This window comes from Carcharodon carcharias, chromosome 9 (genome assembly GCF_017639515.1).
Source record: "Carcharodon carcharias isolate sCarCar2 chromosome 9, sCarCar2.pri, whole genome shotgun sequence".
NCBI classification, from domain to species: Eukaryota; Metazoa; Chordata; class Chondrichthyes; order Lamniformes; family Lamnidae; genus Carcharodon; species Carcharodon carcharias.
Genome location: NC_054475.1, coordinates 23,416,707 through 23,434,696, shown reverse-complemented (window position 1 = coordinate 23,434,696; position 17,990 = coordinate 23,416,707). Strand labels below are relative to the sequence as shown.

General features: G+C 44.2%; 2 protein-coding genes across 16 annotated transcripts in view; one reads left to right on the top strand and one right to left on the bottom strand.

Moving 5' to 3' along the window:
- Positions 1–1,025, bottom strand: part of LOC121282150 (complement decay-accelerating factor-like) — a 57,868-nt gene extending 56,843 nt beyond the window's left edge. The window contains exon 1 of one of the 4 annotated variants that reach the window (XM_041195668.1): positions 732–1,025. In XM_041195668.1, the coding sequence (XP_041051602.1) occupies positions 732–804 (73 nt within the window). In that variant the 5' untranslated portion in view covers positions 805–1,025. The remainder of the gene's footprint in view (positions 1–731) is intronic. The other 3 variants (XM_041195667.1, XM_041195664.1, XM_041195669.1) reach the window with 3 other exon arrangements.
- A 625-nt stretch (positions 1,026–1,650) lies between these two features.
- Positions 1,651–17,990, top strand: part of LOC121282554 (C4b-binding protein beta chain-like) — a 72,710-nt gene continuing 56,370 nt past the window's right edge. For 2 of the 12 annotated variants that reach the window (XR_005944076.1, XM_041196296.1), the window contains exons 1-2: positions 11,937–12,155; positions 13,859–14,052. Coding sequence is in view for 6 of the 12 variants with exons in the window: in XM_041196296.1 (XP_041052230.1) it covers positions 13,956–14,052 (97 nt within the window). In the remaining 6 variants the exon portion in view is untranslated. Of the gene's footprint in view, positions 1,704–11,935; positions 12,156–12,972; positions 13,156–13,858; positions 14,053–15,228; positions 15,798–15,835; positions 17,666–17,990 lie in introns of those variants that run through there. The other 10 variants (XR_005944074.1, XM_041196299.1, XR_005944072.1 and 7 more) reach the window with 9 other exon arrangements.

The following is a 17,990-nucleotide window of genomic DNA, read 5'->3' as shown; positions in this document are numbered from 1 at the left end:
GAAATGTCTAGCAAGCCACTCAGTTCTAGGGCAATTAGGAATTGGCCACAAATGCTGGCCTTGCCAGTGACATCCAGATCCCACGAAAGGATAAATAAAAGGATAAAAACAAAAAAACTGCGGATGCTGGAAATCCAAAACAAAAACAGAATTACCTGTTTTTTCTGTTTTTGTTTTAAATAAAATGATACACTGACTGGGCAATGCATGGACAGTGACTCATGATGCAGTTATGCCAGTGTCATCATCCACTGAAATTGCTCCAATACACCAAGCCAGTCGAAACCACCTTTTGGAGTTAGCCATGCATGGGGTTTCTTTGCGTTATTCTTCCATCCGTTAACCTTTTTTAGAAACATTTATTTTACCACTTTCCTTTGACTGACAGTCAAACCAGGTCGTTTCAACCCAGCAGCGCTATGAAGTCATTATTTAGTTGTATTTGTCACAAAATGCTCCGTAACCTTCGCCCGTCCTCCTTCAATGTAATGCAAATAGCTAACACAATGTGTCATTAAATAAAGACGGAAAATATTGGAAATGCACAGCTGGAAATTCATTGTTCTCCGCCCTGCTGTGTATTTACAGCCTTGTTTTCGCATCAGATTTCTGGCATTTACAAGCTGTTTCTCTTTCTGTCTGCCACTAAATTAACGCCGCCTAAATGTACACAAAACGCTGGGAATGAACCGGACTATTGCCCTGCTGTCTTAATCTGACCAGTTGGTCACCTCTTTTCAGTCGAAAGTAGAGAGCAGCACAATATTCTGGCGTAAATATGGAGATTTTCTCTGGTCCGCCCATCTCCTAACTCAGTGTTCCACAGGGATTGGCAGCGTTCCAGTACCTTGCCAGCTGATCATGAGTTGTGTATAAACCCAGAAAGAAAGTTTTGAAAGCTACTTCACTAGGCTGGATATAATTCCACAGTCACATCCGACACATCTGCACGTCGAATGTTCGAGATGGCAAACAGGAATTGTAGCTGTCAGTCTAGGACTGTTGAGATAATCGGAACACACCCATAACCCGACCCTCTGAGATTAACCAACAGATCATGCAGCAAGAATTTAACTTGACTAATCTAAACAAACAGGTCAGTGTGATACTAAGGGAGTGCTGCAGTCAACGTGACGTTAAAGCGACGTCCTGTCTGCCTCTTCGCCTGGATGTAAAAGATCCGAACGGTATGAAATAATTCTGAGCAACAATTATCCCATTCTCGACACCACCAGGAGAGAGTCACTACAAAAACAAAAAGAAAAATACCTGGAAAAACTCAGCAGGTCTGACAGCATCTGGGGAGAGGAAGTTAATGTTTCGAGTCGTTAACGTTAACTGTATTCCGCTCCGCAGATGCTGTCAGACCTGCTGAGTTTTTCCAGGTATTTTTGTTTTTGTTTTGGATTTCCAGCATCCGCAGTTTTTTGCTTTTACATGGGAGAGTCACTAGTTCGTTCTGTTGCTACTTGTGGAGTCATTCCTGTATACAGATTGATTTCTGTGTTTGCCTGCCTAGTAACAGTAACAGCCATTCACAAAGAAGCACTCAGGGGTGTGCTGAAGTGTGTTTTTTAATTTATTCATGGGATGTGGGCGTCGCTGGCCAGTCCAGCATTTATTGCCCATCTCTAATTGCCCTTGTTCAGAGGGCATTTAAGAGTCAACCACATTGCTGTGGAGTCACATGTAGGCCAGAACAGGTAAGGACAGCAGATCTCCTTCCCTAAAGAGCATCAGTGAACTAGATGGGTTTTTACAATAGTTGACAATGGTTTCATGGTCATCATTAGACTTTTTAATTCCAGGTTGATGGGACTTCCCATTTTGTTTTTAGAACTCATTCCCAAAAAGCTCCAAATGCTGGGAGTTGGGATACAGACCAGCTGTGATTTAACTGAATGATGGAACAATGGGCTGAATGGTCTCTTCCTGTTCTTATGTTAACAGAGGCAAAGGTTGAGTCAAAGAAGGTGGCGCAGTTACGTCATATGTTTTAAAGCGGGCTTTAAAGGTACAGAGAGAGGTGGAAAGGCAGAGGGGTTTAGGGAAGAAAGAATGGATTCATAACATCCTCAAAAGCTGAGAGTACATCATATTGGGCTTGGGCTGATAAGTGACAACAATCACACTGCAAAGGACATCTCTAACAAGAGAGAATCTAACCATCACTCTGTGGCATTCAATGGCATTGCCATCGCTGAAGACAGCAGATGCATGGGAACACCACAATGTGCAAATTTCCCTCCAAGCCACACACCATCAGGGTCTCAGGGTCCGGGAGAGGGGGATGCAGATGGTGCCAAACACTGCGGTCTGGGGGCTGGGGAGGAGGTGGGGGCGTGGATGGCCGGGGTGGGGGGGGGGGGGGGGGGGGGGGGGTGCGGCACATGGGCTTGGTACTGTAAACAGAGTTTCTCCTTGCCCACACTGAGCAGTTGGAGCTGCAGACCTGACAGAGTGGCTTAAAAGAAAGGATCTGTCAGGCCAAGAGTTCTGATTTGTTTAAAGTCGGTCTGTCAGTGTCAGATCAATTTCACTGAGCTGCTGCACTGCTTCCAACCTTCCAGAAGCTTTGTAATTCCAGTGTTTTTTGAAAAGCCTGTAAGAAAACCACAAAACTGTTCGAAGGTTAGCAGCAGCAGTAATAGCAACTGAGAGAGTTCTTGGTTGAAAAATGGTAAGTCAAATCTCTGCAATTTTGGAACCAATTGGATTTTTTTGTCTGTTGGTGGGAGTGGGGGTTGCTGCAGGATATTAGAGGAGAGTTTGGGGTGGAGGTTAGAAGAGGGTTTGGAGGGGAGGATAGAGGGGGTTTTGGGGAGGTTAGCGGGGGGTTTTGGAGAGGTTAGAGGGGGGTTTCTAGGGAGGTTAGAAGGGGTTTAGAAGGAGGTTGGAGGGTGTTTTGGGGGAAGGTTAGAGGGGGTTGGGAGGATGTTAGAGGAAGTTTGGAAGGTGGTTAGAAGAGGGGGTGAGGAGGTTAGAGGAAGTTTGGGGTTTGGTGGTATGTTAGAGATAGTTTCTGGGAGGTTAGAGGAGGGTTGGGGTAGGATAGAGGGGTTTGGAAGAGGGGAGGTTAGGTATTGAAGAGGGCATCCTGGGGGGATGTTGGAGGGGAGGGGTGCTGCAGGGAGCTTAGAAGAGTGGTTGGGAGAGGTTGGCTACAGAGCTGAATTGTTTTGTAAATGTAGTGATTTATTTGTAGCCACTTTCCTAATATCAGTAATTAATTATCCTTAGAGAATCAGCATTGGGCCTCCAATTTCACCATTGCTACAGTCACTCTGCCTACTGCTTGCAGGTGTAATGAAAGAAAGACAAAGCTTACATTTACAGAACACTTTTCACAATGTCTCAGATCACTTTACAACCAATTATGTACTTTTGAGTTATAGTCACTGGTATAATGAAGGCAATGTCATCAAATGATGAAGCAGGCTCCTGCTCCTAATACGTATGTTTGTGTGTCATTCTGGAATGGATGAGATGAATTGAGCTAGATGGCCCTTATCATTCATAGTTATCTTGAGAAGAGGGTGGAATCATGGCCGAAGGATTGTTCATTTGCTGCTAAGTTTACTGTGAGTGGCCTTTGTGGGGTGAGATTGCCAGGACAGGTGTGCTTAATGTCGTTGACATTCAATTGCATTACCATCACTGAATCCCCCATTATCAATATTCTGGGGGTTACCATTGACCAGAAACTGAACTGGACCAGCCATATAAATACTGCAGGTCAGAGGCTAGGAATCATGTAGTGAGTAACCCACCTCCTGAACCCCCAAAGCCTGTCCACCATCTACAAGACACAGGTCAGGACTGTGATGGAAAACTCTCCACTTGATTGGATGCTCCAACAACACTCAAGAAGCTTGACACCATCCAGGACAAAGCAACCCGCTTGATTGGCACCTGATCCACAAACATTCACTCGCTCCACCATCAATGCGCAGTAACAGCAGAGGGTACCATCTACAAGATGCACTGCAGGAACTCACCAAAGCTCCTTAGACAGCACCTTCCAAACCCATGACCACTACCATCTAGAAGGACAAGGGCAGCAGACACATGAGAACACCACCATCTGGAAGTTCCCCTCCAAGCTGCTCACCATCCTGACTTGGAAATACATCGGCAATCCTTCACTGTCACTGGGTCAAAATCCTGGAATTCCCTCCCTAACAGCACTGTGGGTGTATCTACACCACATGAGCTGCAGTGGTCCAAGGAGGCAGCTCACCACCACTTCTTCAAGAGCAATTAGGGATGGGTAATAAATGCTGGCCTAGTCAGCGACGCCCACATCCCATAAAATGAATTTTAAAAAAGGGCTCATAGTGAATCAGTAACCTGTTTTACACTGCACATGATTCTCAAGGGTCTTTTCCATTGACTTCAATCTTGTCCTTTTGTCTACTTACCCATTATCCCACTCTATCTTGATGCTTTTTTATGAGTTCTTTGAAGTTTTGAATTATCATGATAAAGCTGCGTTACATAGCAGATATTGAAAATATAATGTAGTGAGAAGCAGCCATCAGCTGAGTCTTCAGACTTGTTGATTAGGAAAACATATATAATTGTGAACCATTCAGTCTTTTTCCTCTGGCCTCTTAAAAGTTGCGTCACACAGAGACACTGATGGCTCCAACGCTTTTCACTGACAGTAAAGACCTATGTTATTCAATCATTCCACTTTGTTGCTCAGGAGTCATTTGATCTTACTACCCTGTGCGATTACTGATAAAATAGAATCCAATTACAGCTCTTGTATGAAATAATTATATTAAATAATATCATGCACCCAGGCAGAAGAAAGTCTTCTTCTATTCCTACAGCATGGAGAAGATCTTGTGCAGTTTATCTGGGTTGCAAGTATTGAAACTTTTCCCAAAATATGAATTTATTATCAGTGTCCATATGGTGCAATGTGCAGTACATGTTAATGAGGGCTGAGGCAGTCACCAAAGTCAGTTATCACCTGCACAGTCTTATAATAACTAATGGGATATTTTCCTGTCAAATTAACAATATTGCATGATGCTGTCAAAGTAAAATTTATACTATCTAGTTTGTTTAATAGTCATGGTGGGAACATTTATAGGGTGCACACAAACTAACACTGCATTATATCATTGACGTTCTTAATATTAATGACCCATGCTGTATATATATTGGATGATATTTGTAACCAGATGCCAACAATGGCCTTTATCATTTTACTAGGATCTTTCTTTGATTGTTTGATGAATTAATTGGTGAATCTTGAAGGGAGAAAATGGGGAAGGCAGGGTGGGGGGAGGAATAAGGGGCCCGGAAAGAGGAAAAGCATGGGGGCCCATGATTTCTCGCCCTGGTCACGCACACCACCCTGACTTGGAAATATATCACCATTCCTTCACTGTCGCCAGGTCAAAATCCTGGAATTCCCTAACACTGTGGGTGTATCTATACTATATGCACTGCAGCGGTTCAAGAAGGCAGTTCACCACCACCTTCTCAAGGGCAATTAGGGATGGGCAATAAATGCTAGCCTGGCCAGCGATACCCAAATCCTGTGAATGAATTAAAAAAAATTCAAAACAAAAACAGAATTACCTGGAAAAACTCAGCAGGTCTGGCAGCATCGGCGGTGAAGAAAAGAGTTGACGTTTCGAGCCCTCATGACCCTTTAACAGAACTGAGTGAATATTAGGAGAGGGGTGAAATATAAGCTGGTTTAAGGTGAGGGGGGAGGGGTAGGGGGAGAGAAGTGTTGGGGGGGTGTGGTTGTAGGAACAAGCAAGCAGTGATAGGAGCAGATAATAAAAAGAAGTCACAGACAAAGGAACAAAGAGGTGTTGAAGGTGGTGATATTATCTAAACGAATGTGCTAATTAAGAATGGATGGCAGGGCACTCAAGGCACAGCTCTAGTGGGGGTGGGGTGGAAAGACTAGCAGGGCATAAAAGATTTAAAATAATGGAAATAGGTGGGAAAAGAAAAATCTATATAAATTATTGGAAAAACCAAAAGAAAGGGGGAAGAAACGGAAAGGGGTTGGAGATGGAGGAGGGAGTTCAAGATCTAAAGTTGTTGAATTCAATATTCAGTCCGGAAGGCTGTAAAGTGCCTAGTCGGAAGATAAGGTGTTGTTCCTCCAGTTTGTGTTGGGCTTCACTGGAACAATGCAGCAAGCGAAGGACAGACATGTGGGCAAGAGAGCAGGGTGGAGTGTTAAAATGGCAAGCGACAGGGAGGTTTGGGTATTTCTTGCGGAGAGACCGCAGGTGTTCTGCAAAGCAGTCGCCCAGTTTACGTTTGGTCTCTCCAATGTAGAGGAGACCGCATTGGGAGCAACGAATGCAGTAGACTAAGTTGGGGGAAATGCAAGTGAAATGCTGCTTCACTTGAAAGGAGTGTTTGGGCCCTTGTACGGTGAGGAGAGAGGAAGTGAATGGGCAGGTGTTGCATCTTTTGCGTGGGCATGGGGAGGTGCCATAGGTAGGGGTTGAGGAGTAGGGGGGCGTTGGAGGAGTGGACCAGGGTGTCCCGGAGGGAACGATCCCTACGGAATGCTGCCGGGGGGGTTGGGGGCGGTGAAGAGAAGACGTGTTTGGTGGTGGCATCATGCTGGAACTGGCGGAGGATGATCCTTTGAATGCGGAGGCTGGTGGGGTGGTAAGTGAGGACAAGGGGGACCCTATCATGTTTCTGGGAGGGAGGAGAAGGCATGAGGGTGGATGCGCGGGAAATGGGCCGGACACGGTTGACGGCCCTGTCAATGACCGTGGGTGGAAAACCTCGGTTAAGGAAGAAGGAGGACATGTCAGAGGAACTGTTTTTGAAGGTAGCATCATCAGAACAGATTCGATGCAGGCAAAGGAACTGAGAGAATGGGATGGAGTCCTTACAGGAAGCGGAGTATGAGGAGCTGTAGTCGAGGTAGCTGTGGGAGTTGGTAGGCTTGTAATGGATATTGGTGGACAGTCTATCACCAGAAATTGAGACAAAGAGGTCAAGGAAGGGAAGGGAAGTGTCAGAGATGGACCATGTGAAAATGATGGAGGGGTGGAGATTGGAAGCAAAATTAATACATTTTTCCAAGTCCCAATGAGAGTATGAAGCAGCACCAAAGTAATCATCGATGTACCGGAGAAAGAGTTGCGGGAGGGGGCCGGAGTAGGACTGGAACATGGAATGTTCCACATATCCCATAAAGAGACAGGCATAGCTGGGGCCCATGCGGGTACCCATAGCCACACCTTTTATTTGGAGGAAGTGAGAGGAGTTAAAGGAGAAATTGTTCAGTGTGAGAACAAGTTCAGCCAGATGGAGGAGAGTAGTGGTGGATGGGGATTGTTAAGGCCCTCAGACCATCCTGGTGGGGGATGGAGGTGTAGAGGGATTGGACGTCCATGGTGAAGAAGAAGCTGACACGATCGGTCTGCCGGGACAGTTCTGTTTGTGGATTTTGGGTAGGAGGTAGAAGCGGGCCGTCCGAGGTTGGACAACTATGTTGGGGTTGGACCTGAGAGAACGGAGTGCAGTAAGTTCAGAGAGAGACAGATTAGATAAAAACAAAAAAACTGCGGATGCTGGAAATCCAAAACAAAAACAGAATTACCTGGAAAAACTCAGCAGGTCTGGCAGCATCGGCGGAGAAGAAAAGAGTTGACGTTTCGAGTCCTCATGACCCTTCAACAGAACTTGAGTGAGTCCAAGAAAGGGGTGAAATATAAGCTGGTTTAAGGTGTGTGTGTTGGGGGGGGAGTTTGGGTGGGGGGAGAGAGAGAGAAGTGGAGGGGGTTGGTGTGGTTGTAGGGACAAACAAGCAGTAATAGAAGCAGATCATCAAAAGATGTCACAAACAACAGAACAAAAGAACACATTAGTGTTAAAGTTGGTGATACTATCTAAACGAATGTGCTAATTAAGAATGGATGGTAGGGCACTCAAGGTATAGCTCTAGTGGGGGTGGGGGGAGCATAAAAGATTTAAAAATATTTAAAAATAATGGAAATAGGTGGGAAAAGAAAAATCTATATAATTTATTGGAAAAAAACAAAAGGAAGGGGGAAACAGAAAGGGAGTGGGGATGGAGGAGGGAGCTCAAGACCTAAAGTTTTTGAATTTAATATTCAGTCTGGAAGGCTGTAAAGTGCCTAGTCGGAAGATGAGGTGTTGTTCCTCCAGTGTGCGTTGGGCTTCGCTAGAACAATGCAGCAAGCCAAGGACAGACATGTGGGCAAGAGAGCAGGGTGGAGTGTTAAAATGGCAAGCGACAAGGAGGTTTGGGTCATTCTTGCGGACAGACCGCAGGGGTTCTGCAAAGCGGTTGCCCAGTTTAGAATGGGTGACAGATTAGAATGGGTGAGAGGTGCAGAGAAATTGAGACGACGTGACATCAAATCCGCTGACAAGGGTGGTGCTGTTGTTGTCTGGTGCACTGACCTCTACCTCGCAGAGGCTGAGCGTCAACTCGCAGACACTTCCTCCTACCTCTCCCTGGACCATGACCCCACCACTGAACATCAAGCCATTGTTTCCAGGACTGTCACTGACCTCATCTCCTCTGGAGATCTTCCTCCCACAGCTTCCAACCTGTTCCTGCCACACGGAACTCATTTCTCGTTATCTTGACTCCCTTCTCTCTCCCCTTGTCCGGTCCCTTCCCACCTACATCCATGATTCCTCTGACACCTTACGTCACATCAACAATTTCCAGTTCCCTGGCCCCAACTGCTTCCTCTTCACCATGAACGTCCAATCCCTCTAAACCTCTATCCCCCACCAGGATGGTCTGAGGGCTCTTAGCTTCTTCCTCGAACAGAGGCCCGAACAATCCCCATCCACCACTACTCTCCTCCGTCTGGCTGAACTTGTCACATGGTCCATCTCTGACACTTCCCTTCCCTTCCTTGACCTCTCTGTCTCAATTTCTGGTGATAAACTGTCCACCAATATCCATTACAAGCCTACCAACTCCCACAGCTACCTCGACTACAGCTCCTCATACTCCACTTCCTGTAAGGACTCCATCCCATTCTCTCAGTTCCTTCACCTCCGTCGCATCTGTTCTGATGATGCTACCTTCAAAAACAGTTCCTCTGACATGTCCTCCTTCTTCCTTAACTGAGGTTTTCCACCCACGGTGGTTCACAGGGCCCTCAACCGTGTCCAGCCCATCTCCCACGCATCCGTCCTCACGCCTTCTCCTCTCTCCCAGAAACATGATAGGGTCCCTCTTGTCCTCACTTACCACCCCACCAGCCTCCGCATTCAAAGGATCATCCTCCGCCATTTCCGCTAACTCCAGCATGATGCCACCACCAAACACATCTTCCCTTCACCCCCGGCGGCATTCCGTAGGGTTCGTTCCCTCCGGGACACCCTGGTCCACTCCTCCATCACCCCCCTACTCCTCAACCCCTACCTATGGCACCTCCCCATGTCCACGCAAAAGATGCAACACCTGCCCCTTCTCTTCCTCTCTCCTCACTGCCATCCATTCTTAATTAGCACATTCGTTTAGATAATATCACCACCTTCAACACCTCTTTGTTCCTTTGTCTGTGACATCTTTTGATGATCTGCTCCTATCACTGCTTGCTTGTCCCTACAACCACACACCCCCCCCCCACCACTTCTCTTCCCCCACCACCCGCCCCCCCCACCTTAAACCAGCTTATATTTCACCCCTCTCCCACTATTCACTCAGTTCTGTTGAAGGGTCATGAGGACTCGAAACGTCAACTCTTTTCTTCTCCGCCAATGCTGCCAGACCTGCTGAGTTTTTCCAGGTAATTCTGTTCTTGTTTTGGATTTCCAGCATCTGCAGTTTTTTGTTTTTATCTCTGTGTTGTAAAGAAAAATTCAGCTCAGTCAAACCATCCTCCACCATGACCTGAGTAATTTAAGTGTGTGTCAAACTGACAGAATGGTTTCCATTAGAACAAAGAAGAACAAAGAACAAAGAACAAAGAAAAGTACAGAACAGGAACAGGCCCTTCAGCCCTCCAAGCCTGCACTGATCATATTGCCCGTCAACTAAAACATTTTGCACTTCCTGGGTCCATATGCCTCTATTCCCATCCTATTCATGTATTTGTCAAGCTGCCTCTTAAACACCACTATTGTACCTGCTTCCACCACCTCCTCTGGCAGCGAATTCCAGACACTCACTGCCCTCTGCGTAAAAAACTTGCCCCGCACATCTCCTCTATAGTTTTCTCCTCTCATCTTAAATCTATGTCCCCTGGTAAATGACTCTTCTACCCTGACTATCTACTCTGTCCATGCCACTCATAATTTTGTAAACTTCTATCAAGTCGCCCCTCAATCTCCGTCGCTCTAGTGAGAACAATCCGAGTTTCTCCAATCTCTCCTCATAGCTAATAACCTCCAGATCAGGCAGCATCCTGGTAAACCTCCTCTGCACCATCTGCAATGCCTCCATATCCTTTTGGTAATGTGGCAACCAGAATTGCTCGCAATATTCCAAGTGTGACCTAACCAAGGTTCTATACAGCTGCAGCATGACTTCCCAGCTTTTATACTCAATATCCCTGCCAATGAAGGCAAGCATGCCATATGCCTTCCTGACTACCTTATCCACCTGCATTGCCACTTTCAGTGACCTGTGGACCTGTACACCCAGATCCCTCTGCCCGTCAATGCACTTAAGGGTTCTGCCATTTACTGTATAATTCCTGCCTGTATTAGATCTTCCAAAATGCATTACCTCGCATTTGTCCGGATTAAACTCCATCTGCCATTTCTCTGCCCAAGTCTCCAACTGATCTATATCCCATTGTGTCCTTTGACAATCCTCTTCACTATTTGCAACTCCTCCAACCTTAGTGTCATCTGCAAACTTACTAATTAACCCAGTTACATTTACCTCTAAATCATTTATGTATATTACAAACAGCAAAGGTCCCAGCACTGATCACTGCGGAACTCCACTAGTCACAGCTCTCCATTCAGAAAAGCACCCTTCCACTGCTATCCTCTGTCTTCTATGACCAAGCCAATTTTGTATCCATCTTGCCAGCTCACCTCTGATCCCGTGCGATTTTACCTTCTGTACCAGTCTGCCATGAGGGACTTTGTCAAAGGCCTTACTGAAATCCACGTATATAACATCCACTGCCCTTCCATCGTCGATCATCTTTGTCACTTCCTCGAAAAACTCAATCAAGTTAGTGAGACACAACCTCCCCTTCACAAAACCATGCTGCTTCTCACTAATATGCCCATTTGCTTCCAAATGGTAGTAAATCCTGTCACGAAGAATCTTCTGCAATAATTTCCCTACCACTGACGTAAGGCTCACCGGCCTGTAATTTCCTGGATTATCCCTGCTACCCTTCTTAAACAATGGAACAACATTGGCCATTCTCCTCTGGGACCTCACCCGTAGCCAGTGAGGATGCAAAGATTTGTCAAGGCCCCAGCAATCTCCTCCCTTGCCTCCCTCCCATTAGTGTGACACTCATTAAGCAGCACATTTCAGAACATTTACAGACTTACAGGATTTTATCATGGAATTGCGTAGGTACCCTGGATACAGAGCATCATTTTACAGTGTTTGGCACTGGGATCCAATGCTATTATTAGATAAAAATATATTCCGGGTCGGGGATTTAATACTCCACCAAGTATAAACTTTGGCATCTTGCAAGTAACGCTGGGCAGTCACTAATGTGGGTCTAGTTAATTACACGTGGGCAGAGCTGCTGTGTCAACTCCAACAGATCCATTTCTACACCGCATGAAAAGCTAGTGATACCGAGTGATAGGATTGAAGGTTTTCTATTTAATTTGGGGTTTTAAGTAGCACAAATTAAAGAAACATCCCCTTGACCTTTATCCGAGTCGAAGCGATGGACGACTTTTTCCTCTGATGCACGCACAGACCGTTTTGACTTTGCGGGACATGTTGCACAGAGATAATTTCAGTCAGTACATATATGGGATTGGACGGGAAGGTTCGGTGATGCCGTTTTACCATCTGCACTTTCAGTTAAGGCTTGTACATGCGCTGTCGGTGTCCCGTCCGATTTAACTCGGGAATGTCTCTCTCCAATGTCCAATCCGCTTGGGAGCTGCCGGGGAATGGCAGAGAGACTGATCCTCGCTCTTAATGGCCATCTGGGTGGCCCGAGTGACGGGTAAGCAGCGATCCGGCTCCGGCTCCTTACTGCTGTTTCAGGAGGGGGTTTTAGATCAGTGATGGGGCCAGTTTACAGCAACATTTATTGTTTGAACAAAATCTGGCTTCTAAAATTGTGTCGCGTATCTCTCAAGTTTTTAACTGAGAGGGAGGATCTATCACGGTTGGGGTTATATAGATTTTCGGTATAAGTGTAAATGCGGCGATGTCAGAAATTATACTTGCGCACAATGTGCCAGTGTCCATCCGACAGTATTATATTACCTGAGGTACCTGGCATTATTTCAGCAGGCATTGCACTGCCATGGTGACATGTTACCTGAGAAGCACTTTCAGAGTACAGTTTAAATCTTTACTGATCCTCAGATTCACTAGTCAAGACCCTGAACTAATCCGATGTACCCGAAGCTCAATGAGGCAATGATCTTAGATCAGGACATCTTTATTCGACGAAAGGCCAAACCCTGCATGCAGTTCGGTCTATGCGTGCCCTCATTTGACCCATGAATATTGCTACCTCTGCTGGTCAAGATTTGCGATTGTAGTTTATTATTTACATTACCCGGGGCAGAATTTTACGGGTTTGGATGGAGGGGCTCAAAATTCCTCAGATGGGCTACCCGCTGGCTTCCTGCCCTCCCTGCAATTTAACGCTGAGGCGGGCGGGCCGCTGCCCTTGACATTAATGCCTGAGGGGGTGGATGGGGGGAGGGGGGTGGAGGTAGCTTGCTGCCAGTCATTCAAAATGGGGACAGCTCGTCCATCAAGCTGCATCAGGCTTTTGAGTCCAAACGTCTTAATGATGAGGCAGAGCTGGGCGAAAAGAAAAGGGAACAAGTCCTGCATGGGATGCCCCATGGGACATCCTGCCCATGTGTCCAAAGATCTGCAGGTCAAGAATCGGCCTGTTCAGCCACATGAAGAAACATGGCAGAAACTCGCAACCCTAAAGTCGGCGTCATCCTCGAATCGAGACGCAGCCGACAAAGATGATGTTGGTAAGGATCTGGAACCTACTGCCTGAAGGGCTGGGAGAGGCAGAAACCCTCAGAATATTTAAAAAGTACTTGGATGTTCATTTGAAGTGCCATAATCAATAGAGTTGGAAAGTGGGAATAAGCTGGATGCTACTCATCATGGACATAAAGGGCTGAATGGCCTGTTTTCATGCTGTAAATTTCTATATTTCTATGATCACCTCCTTCTTCTGAACTCCAGATACATAAGACCATTCTACTCAATCTCTCCTCAAAGGACAGCCTGTTCATCCCAAGGATGAATCTAGTGGCATCTCCTTTAAGCCAAGTGTGTTCTCCTTTAGTTAAGGAGAACAAAACTGTATACATTATTCCAAATGTGGTCTCACCAAAGCCCTGTATAACTGCAACAAAACTTCCTTACCTTAATAGCCCAATCCCCTTGCAATACTATTTGCCTTCCTAATTGCTTGCTGTATCTGCATGTTAACATTCCATAGTGTAATATTATAAGGAAGAGTTGGGCAAAAGAAAAGGACCAGAGGATTGGAAATGGTTTAGGAATTTGGAAAAATGCTTTTTAAGTTAGTGGAATGGAATGGTCAACGCTTGTTTGAATGAAAAGAGAGAAAGTTTGGGTGTGAACTTAACGCAACTGGAAGACAAATTGTTAGTGGATTTTCGAACAATGAACCTAAACTTTGTGGATTTTTTTTTTCTCAAGGTAACTGTGGCAAACCTCCACTATTAGAAAATGGAACACCAAATGAACAATTCCTATCTTCAACTTCATTTCCTGAGGGTGCTAGGGTTGTTTACAAATGCTACACAGGTTATGTTTTCCAGGAAGGGAGTTCAATGATTACTACCTGTGTGAAAAAAATTTAACTTGGACACCATTGCAGGCCACTTGTGAACGTAAGTGATCAGAGTAATTTTCTTCTTTCCTCCTCATATTCTTACTTTATTGAAAGGAATGACTTGGCTGGAATGAGGTTCCATGGGTTCAAGCAATTATCCAGTTTTTCACCCAAAAGACTGTCCTTATGAGCAAATCCGAACAGTAAATGATGGCAAGCAATTCGACTATGCTGGCATCACACTGAGCCATGCTTATTTTATCACTCAGTATACACAAAAAAACTTCCCTGTAGGGATTACTGGATAGTGATCAGCAATGGAAGCAAGCTCTGTTTTACTCACTCGCACTAGGGATGTTAAGTCTTCCTGGATTATTGAAGAATTTCAGTTTGAAAAATGTGTCTGTTATTTACAAAATGTCACAACTCTGAATAAAGGAGAAACAAAGATATAACAATGGAAAAAAGCTGCAAGAATGTAGAGAAAGTTATGAAGATGAATATTAAGTAGTTTGATTCAGATGCTAATACAAACTGGTTAAGTTCATAGATCAAGCCAAGGGCAGTGAATCTGAAGAATAAGTTGGAGTACTGCAAAGCAAGTGGGCCAACAAGTTGAAGTGGGCCTGCAGCAATGGCAGATGGAATTTAATATGAAAAAATGGAAACTTTGGGGTAGGAAAACAACATGTGGGTGACTTGTCCATGAATAGTGTCAAAACAGTTAAGAATGTGATTGAAACAAGTAAGGATGGTTTGAGTTCATCAATGTTCACTTACTGCAGAGCAGCTTTTTCAAGTTGCTATTGAATCTGTTTCCACTCCCCCTTCAGGCATTGCATTCCAGATCATAAACAAGTAAAAAATAAATAAAGGGTTTGATAGACTAGATAGAGAAAAACATTTTGAGAATAAGGGTGCATAACCTTGAAGGTAGACCCATAAAATTCAGTGGAGATGTCACAAAGCATTTGTTCACACAAAGGTTAGTGGATATCTGGGATTCTCCCAAAAATGGTAGAGATAAGTCAATTGAAAATTTCAAAACTGAGATAGATAGGTTTTTGTTAGGCAAGGGTATGAAGAATTACAGAACCAAGGCAGGTAGATGAAGTTAAGATACATATGAACAGATCAGTCATGATCCAGTTGAATGTCTCAATGGCTGAACGGCCTACTCTGTTCTTATGTACGCTGGATTTTTTGGCAATAAGTTAAATCTCTTATCCTTCAGGTGCCGAACCTCCTGCCAGTGGAAACAGTTTCTCCCGATCTACATGGTTTCATCCCTTTTAAGATTTGCTTATTGCAAATAGGCAATCGTGGTGCCCCTCTGAGGCCCTTTGGACCATACTGGCAAAAGGGTGTTCAACCTAAAGTCAATTGATTATTTTCCTAAAGAGGGCCACTTGCTCCATTGGGTGCTGAAGACTCAAAGAAAGCAATGTTCTTCAGGACTTCGCTGGGCCACATTTCTGCAGCCTGAATGTGGCACTTCTCCAAGATTCCAACTGTTGGTTCAATCATGGTGTTCCTAATGGAACTCGTAGGCACAATGCCATTGCCATGCAAATAACTCTGTTCTCTGGCTTTGAAACAAAATCTCTTGCTTTGATTGAGGACAGACATTGGTTCCAGTCCACTGCACCATCAGCAAGTTTGCGACCACAAAGTCTAAGATTGGAATTTTACGGCCCCGACCACCGGTGTGATTTTCCAGTCCCGCGAAAGTCAATGGACATTTGAATGGCTCGCTGTATTTTATAGCCCCGCCCCCAAAGCAATGGGTTGGGAAATGGCCTGGTAAATTTCTGTTAGATGAATCAGGGGTCTCTTAATACAGTAATGGTTTTATTGCAACCTTTTGTAATTGCTTACATTGTTCCAACAAATTGTTAGCTAAGTCAAAATGGGTTTTGTAATTAATGACTTCAGTGTGTCACCCTTGGAGCTGCAAACTTTTTTTGTGTCTTTAAGGTTATTTATGATTGACAATTATATTTGATTCATCTTTCTGGTCAATCTTCAAAGGGAATCAGCGTCCACACTTCCAGTTCTTCTGGGGATATCAAAAAAGCTTCTGGAAAAAGAGAAAACAACTCTGAGGTCAAAGTTAGTGTTAATGCAGGACAATATTTACAAATGAGTGAAGATTAATGTATGTTTATTATTTATTAACTTCAAGTCAGAATAGATATTGCAATCTGTTACCTCACTTAGTTGCTACTGTTTATCTGTTGCTTTTAATAAACTCGTTCTGTAGTTTTTAGCCTCAGCAATGGTTTGATAATCCGAGAAGTGAAAGGGCTGATTCAATATCCTAAATTTAGTAACTAGTATTTCTGTTCAGCATCAGGCAATGCTACATTGCCATATATTTCACACATAATGTCATTGCAGTTTATAGGGAGCAAGGGCTTCCTTGCAGAACTGTCCTTTGGTGCTGAGTGAAAGATAAATATCTGGTAAAGGCTGAAAATGGAATAGTTTTGACTCTGTATGTGTGATGACAATTTACTGCCCATTGATTGTGTGCTTAATAAAGTTGTAAATACATTATTTAGATACTTCTTTCTTTTCTCTCTCTGCTTGAGGAATAGTTTGGGTTAGGCTGCTCTAGGATATCATCATACACTTTCTGGAGAGAATGTCACGGAAAAGAGTTACTTTCATCAAATAAAATCAGATTGGGGACTGCAGATTGGAGCAGTGGTGGGCTAGGTGAAGATAATTAGAATCAGGCATTAGAAAATAAGTGTTTCAATATCTGTGTTGTTTTAAGAAAGAACCACTTCATGCTCAGACTCTATTCCTCCCCTTGGGGATTGAGGCATGTTGAAGCAGCATGGAAGATGTGTTATCTTTGGCTCAGCTAGCAAAGTAGCTGACAATTAATTACTTCAGATTCAAAGACAAGGAAGTTACCATTGAACAATGGATGACACATTAGTTTCATTCTATTTTGACTGTCAGTTTCTATTGCTGTGGAGGGTGTTGCATTTTCCAGTACTTTGCCCCAGCTTCACTGTTTGCTGCTGCAATTGAACTTTGTTGTGCATACAATAATCTTCACTAATTTGTAAATATTGGCCTGCTTTAACATAAACTTTGACCTCAGAGATGTTTTTTACTTTTTCCAGAGGCTTTTTTGATATCTCCCGAAGAATTGGAAGTGTGAAAGTGCTGAGGGTGGTAATTTCTCTGAAGTTCCCTAAGTACTCTGTGTATTAGGTATGAAAGATGGCATCAGCTCAAAGCACTATAACATTTTCCTAGTTCTGTCGAAGGGTCATGAGGACTCGAAACGTCAACTCTTTTCTTCTCCGCCGATGCTGCCAGACCTGCTGAGTTTTTCCAGGTAATTCTGTTTTTGTTTTATAACATTTTCACTGGTGTTGGCAAGAGTTTAGATCATCACTGATGGTGCTTGTACAACCATCAGCAGTGTTTCAATAGGAACAGAAAGAGCTTCCGTTCAATGAAAGTTCAGTTAGTTTGTGCGCAGAAAGGTAATGAAAGTAAATGCATGTTTTCAAGGAAGCAATCAAAATGTCTTCATTGTCCATGGTGCCTGTGCTACTTAAAAGATCAGATTGACTGTCACAGGAGGATATTGCTGATGACCTCATTAAGAAAGCATTGAAAAGCAGCAAAATGCAGCTACAATTGAGGTATGTACCTCAACCATAATTAACATAGGGCACAGCGGTTTTAAGTTAAAGCATATTGTAGGGATATGAGGTAAATATTAGGATCTTAACCACTCCTTGACCCAATAGAAAAGTCACTGAATGTGTCAATTGGTAGCACAAACTTATTAAGTTCAATTAGCATACACAAAATTGCTACTTAACAATGACAGTTGTGTAATCAGCAACCTCTGGTCCTTGTTCTCCAAAGTCACTGAGCATTGTCTTCTGGCTTATGTTCTGTTGACCGTGGAATTGTCTTCTCTTGATATATGCCAATGATGTCTCGAAGTGTCCTTCTATTATC